The sequence below is a fragment of the Echinops telfairi genome, unplaced genomic scaffold, assembly GCF_000313985.2.
Source record: "Echinops telfairi isolate 266 unplaced genomic scaffold, ASM31398v2 ScPeMD7_7458;HRSCAF=8496, whole genome shotgun sequence".
In the NCBI taxonomy this organism is placed as follows: domain Eukaryota; kingdom Metazoa; phylum Chordata; class Mammalia; order Afrosoricida; family Tenrecidae; genus Echinops; species Echinops telfairi.
Genome location: NW_022111358.1, coordinates 3329758 through 3335401, shown reverse-complemented (window position 1 = coordinate 3335401; position 5644 = coordinate 3329758). Strand labels below are relative to the sequence as shown.

The window sequence follows — 5644 nt, the reverse complement described above, 5'->3', positions numbered from 1 at the left end:
TGGGCAACATGCACGGCGACGAGACTGTGTCGCGCCAGGTGCTCATCTACCTGGCCCGCGAGCTGGTGGCCGGCTACAAGCGGGGAGACCCGCGCCTGGTGCGGCTGCTCAACACCACCGACGTGTACGTGATGCCCAGCCTCAACCCCGACGGCTTCGAGCGCGCCCACGAGGGGGACTGTGGCCTCGGGGACGGCGACCCGCCGGGGCCCACGGGCCGCGACAACAGCCGCGGCCGCGACCTCAACCGCAGCTTCCCGGACCAGTTCGGCACCGGCGAGCCCCCGGGCCTGGACGACGTGCCCGAGGTGCGCGCCCTCATCAACTGGATCCGCAGGAACAAGTGAGTGTCGCCGCCTTGCCCCGCCCCGTCGGCGCTCACACAATGCGCGCTGTCCCTGTCCCCAGAATGGACTGGGCTCCGGCCACTTACTCGCCCGCCCGCCCGCCCGCTAATGGGCAGGGCAGCTCCGCCTAGAGGCTGTCATTCTTCCAGGGCATGCAGAGCCAGCTCTCTCTGGCTGGAGTGGTGACAGTCCTTCCCAGCGTTCTGGTCCCTGTTCTCAGAGGACCACAGAATAAGAATGAGGATGGACGAACCAGCATTAAATGATCTGGTCTGTAGATAAGATGCACACAACTAGCTATTATCTTCTAAGAAAGAGTGTGATCTCACTTTATGCCAGCCACAGTCTGATGTGATACAGCCCTAAGTGTCTTGTTTTGCAAGTGGAGAAATTGGAGGGTCAGATAGGTCCCACTCACTCACTTAGTAAGCAGTGTTGTTGGGACTTTGGCCTGGATTCCTGGTTAGTGCTTTTCACAGCCCACGGAGAGACTGTAGCTGAGCAATGGGAATTGACATCCCCACGTCTTCCTCTTGGACATTTGACAGGGAGTGACTCCACTCCTGTCCTGACCACAGATTCAGTTAAGGACTGATGGCTGAGGCTGGGGAACATGCCCAGACCTGGACTCCTCATCTGTGAACAGCTTGATTTTAGACTCTGAGAAAGGTGGCTGATGGCATGTGTGTACCTTAATAAAATGGCTTATTGTTAATGCTCGAAATGTTACTTAAAGGCTACTTAGTAGGTTGTGGGGTTTAAAATATTAACCAGTAGACACACAGTGTCATGGTTACGAGTTGGGCTACTAACAGCAAGATCAGCCCAGTTCAAAGCCCCTCAGGAAAAAGATGGGGCTTTCTACTCCAGTAGAGATCTCAGAAACTCACAGGGGGCACTTCTACCTTGTCCTTCAATACTCATTGTGAGTCAGAATCGACTCAATAGCAGTGAATTTGAAGGGCTTTTGTTTGTTTTGTTTGTGAGATGTATGAGGGCCTCAGGAAATTGGTGTGGAATCAGAATAATTACATATGAGGTGTGTTTATGTACCTCATTATATTTAGCGGGGATTGTGCCCAGTAGGCAGAAGTGTGTGGGCCTCACTAACAAGGCCATAGCTGTGGAAATTGTAGAACTTGAACTGAGTTTTGAGAACAACAACAAAAACCCTCACCCAAATTCTGCCCTCAAGCGGGTTCCGACTGGTAGTGATCCTGTAGGACACAGTAGAACGGCTCCTTTGGACTTCCCGGGCTGTCATCTTTACAAGAACAGAAAGCCTTGTCTTTCTTCCCAGGAGCAGCTAGTGGGTTTGAAATGCTGACTTTACCATTCAAAGGCCACGATATAACCCACTACGCTACCCGGGCTCCTCGAGTCATGAGAGAAGGGTGGGATTTTCTGCAGAAAGGGACAGAGTCCTGCCGATGGAATGGCATCTGAGGTGAGCCTTCACCTCCTCCCTTTTCAAGCATCGCTATGCCAGCATATCCCCACTTGTGTCTGCTTTTTATGGCTTGTGAAGAGGCTATAGTGAGTCTGTCTTGATTTGAGTCAAAAGTAAGATGAAGGTAGTAATGAGCAAAGAAATTTCTGAGAGTTGGAATCATTTCTTCTTTGAGATTTCAGCTCTAATTAGATAGCAGATCAAGAAACATCTCAGGTTATGTATTTTGACCGTTCCAGATTTTTAATTTCACATATGCTTCTGGGAAGACTTCTTTTCTTTGAAAGACTACCCCATCAGGACGGCTGAACATCTGCGTAAGACATAGTATCGTGTGACATAGTGTCTTAAGTCAGAGGGAGGATGGCCAGAGCTTTTTGGAAATGACACATCAAGTGAACTGCCTGCATTGCTTACGTGATGACTTAAATACTCTTTCATGACTCTTGAGAGGTGTAAATGCAATGACTAGATTTTTCTCAGTATATTGTTCTGTGACCAAAAATAAAAGTGAGCTTCTCCCCCAGGGCAAGTCACCTTGAGGCTTTATGGAAAGTCTTCCATGCAAAGTCTGGACCCAAAAATTAGTGTTTCAGATCACCAGTAGGTAACAATAGCAGGTTATGGCCTGGGCTGGTCAGCTCAAAGATGGGAGCTCCTGTGGATTCTAAAAGCTCATCTGTCTCAGTGGAGTCACATGGTGCTATTCCCCCCACCAGGAAAACGGCTGTTGAGTTGGTTCTGACACCTAGTAACCCTAAAAGACATAGTAGAATCGCTCTGTACAATTTGAGGCTGCACTTTGTGTGTGTGTGTGTGTGTGTGTGTTTTTTGTGTGTGTGTGGGTGGGTGAGAGAGAGTGAGTGAGTGGGTGGGTGAGAGAGTGAGTGTGTGTGAGAGAGAATGAGAGTCGAGGCTGCACTTTTTTATAGAAGCAGGCTTCCTCCTCTTCCACATAGCAGATGGTGGGTTCAAACCACTGACCTTTCGGTTAGCAGCCCAATGCTTAACCCAGGTTGCTACCAGGGCTCCTTTCTGTTGCTATGGGCTTCCCTAAATTTCCCCAACCATTTTTTCAAACATGTTGCTCTAACCCAAAAGATAAACATAGTTGATTATTCTATAGGGTTTACAGTACATCTATCAGGCTTTAAAAATTAATTTGAAAACACTCCTTGTTTAGCAACAAACTATTCTTCAATAACAGAGGACATTGATATGTGAATGCAGTTAAAAACACAAAGCATTTGCCCATTTTGCGATGTTATTGTATGCATCATCTAGTATTTTTGTGCTGCTGGTATTTTAATATTTATAGACTCTTGTTTATATTTATAATCTCTCAGTCTTATGTGATACATGAAGTCAAAGACAGGTGTGAGGAACCTTTGAGAGACTGGTTTGAATGGCGACTGAGTTTAGATAGATGAGACATTGCTTTGATGAAGCAGTAACCCTACAGGCACTGTCACTTTCATTTGAAATCCTCATTATTTACACTGGCATTGGTGCTATTAATGCTATGCAATCAGAAGCAGGAAAATGAATTTAATTATCACTCACACAAGTCACAAATATTATTTCATTGTCCTAAAATTATTTGGTTTGGCATTGTGGTATTATATGAGAAGTGTTTCAAGAGATGTCAAATAGTGAAAAATTGCATGTAGAAGAGAATCTTGGGTTTTAATAAAAAATATGTAGTATAAAGTAGCTTGCTCCACTTATTTAGAATCTTCAGTTATCCATTTTATTCCACTAGAATATGTACTCATGAAGGGTTTTCATTTTCTTAGTGTTCAATGTATCCCTAGTATGTAGAACACTGTTTGGTGCATAATTAACACTAAAATGTGTGTTGCTAATGATGATTGCCTGAGCCCGGCCAACCTTCTTGTAACTTCCTCAAAGTCAGTAGGGAAAAAAAGTGTTTATATTATCGTAGGCGCACAACTCAGAAAGGCATGCTTTAGTTAGAGGAAACAGGAGTTTTGAGATGTTAGAATACATTTCTGCTGAAGAACAACAGAAACCATGGGGGATGGGAGATAGCAGTTGGTGTGAGCTTTGAAAATAATAATTATAATCTCTGAAGGGGTCACCAGGGGGGGAGGAAAAAAGAGGAGCTGATACCATGGACTCAATAGAAAGTAAATGTCTAGAAAAGAATGATGGCAACATATGTACAAATATGCCTGATACAATTGATGTATGGATTGTAATAAAAGATATAAGAGCCCCCAATAAAATTCTTTTAATTTAAAAAATATATATTTCTGTTTCGCTTATCATTCTACCACCCTAGAGCTGGCAATGTGGACATGAAGAATGGAATGATTCCCTAAATAGGCTTAAAAAAAAAAAAGGCTTTTAAATTATTTATTTACTTATTTCCCCCCCAAAACACATTTTATTGGGAGCTAATACAGATGCATCATTCCACAGTTCAGTCACACCAAGCAGCATTATACAATTGCTACTACTTCCTTCCTTCTTAAACTCCTTGACATCACCTCCCTATTACCCACCCTTACCCCCTACCCCTAGGCTTTTGTGAATGTTTGTTGAGAGGTGCTATAAAGCAATCCCTGTACTTGAAGAAAGAACCCTGATGGCATAGTGGATTGCTGGTTGGCTGTTAACCACAAGATCTGCAGTTCAAACCCACCAGCCAGACCAAAAGCTACAGGCGAGGCTTTCTGCTCCTGTAAATATTTACATCCTCGGCAGCCTACAGGGCAGCAGTTCTACCCTGTACTGTAGAGTCACTATGATTCAGAATTGACTCGATGGCAATTAGTTTTTTTTGTGCACGAAGATGTTTCACGTTTTCCTATTTAATTCTCTTAACCACCCTGGGAATCAGGTAGTGTAAATCCCCATTTTACAAATGAGGGAGAAAGTGGGCTTGCAGTGAATTCACAGGCAGTAACTTCTGACCAGTTGTCTCTGGGAGTTGCAAACTTGGTCACACGCTCTGCTGCTGACAGAGAGTCCAGCCAGAGACACCTCAGCCGAAAGGCCCGACGCCATAATAAATCTGAACAAGCTGCCATCAAAATTTCTATGGCGCACAGTTCCGCTCTGACACACGTAGGGTCACTGTGAGTCAGAATTGACTCCATGGTAACAGGTTTTTGGGTGATTTTTGTTGTAGCTTTTAGCTTCTGCTTCTGTGAATGGTGAGTGACAGTACTTGGAGACCCACTGTTCCTACCCAGGTCGTCTGCCGCCATAGCCTGTGCTGTTGCCACGACACCAAATGGCATTCTTCCTTGTCTCTGCAAGATCGCTAATCATAATCATATTAGTTTTTAGCTAGTCTTTTTTTTCATGCTCTGTTCCAGTATTACTTAATCATTGTCATCTTTGGCTAAGTTCTGTCTTCTAATGAACAGATTCAGTGTTACAAGTAATTGTCTGATCTCCTCTGGGCTAAAACTGATTATATTGAACCTTTTAAATTAAACCTATGATAGGGTTCGTTTTCTCTCAGGCATATGGAGAGAATGGCACATGTCAGCCTTCTTCTGAACTTGAGTCGACCAGTTAATTTCAACCTCAGAGAGGCAGGAGCGAGAAAATCCACTTTAGATTGCCAAGGGAGGGGGTCTAATCTGGAACTCACTGTTCCCTGAGGAAAATTTGCATATGTGGGATTTCTGCTTGCCTTTAGTTTCACTCTAAAGGGAGTTCTGCGGTGTTTATCTGTGTTGTTGTGTGCCGTGCAGTTGATTGAGACTCACAGCAACCCTACAGGATGGAGAAGATAGCTGCCCTGTTGAGTTTCCTGGGCTGTAAACTTAGCGGCAACAGACTGCCATCTCTTTCTCCCTTGGAACAGCTC

The 5644-nt window shown here is 44.8% G+C and overlaps 1 protein-coding gene across 1 annotated transcript in view; it reads left to right on the top strand.

Annotated features, from left to right (window-relative positions):
- Positions 1-2: 2 nt before the first annotated feature.
- Positions 3-5644, top strand: part of CPD (carboxypeptidase D) — a gene marked incomplete at its 5' end in the record, with an annotated part of 67683 nt that continues 62041 nt past the window's right edge. The window contains one exon of the mRNA XM_004706892.3: positions 3-343. Coding sequence (XP_004706949.2) covers positions 3-343 — 341 coding nt within the window. The remainder of the gene's footprint in view (positions 344-5644) is intronic.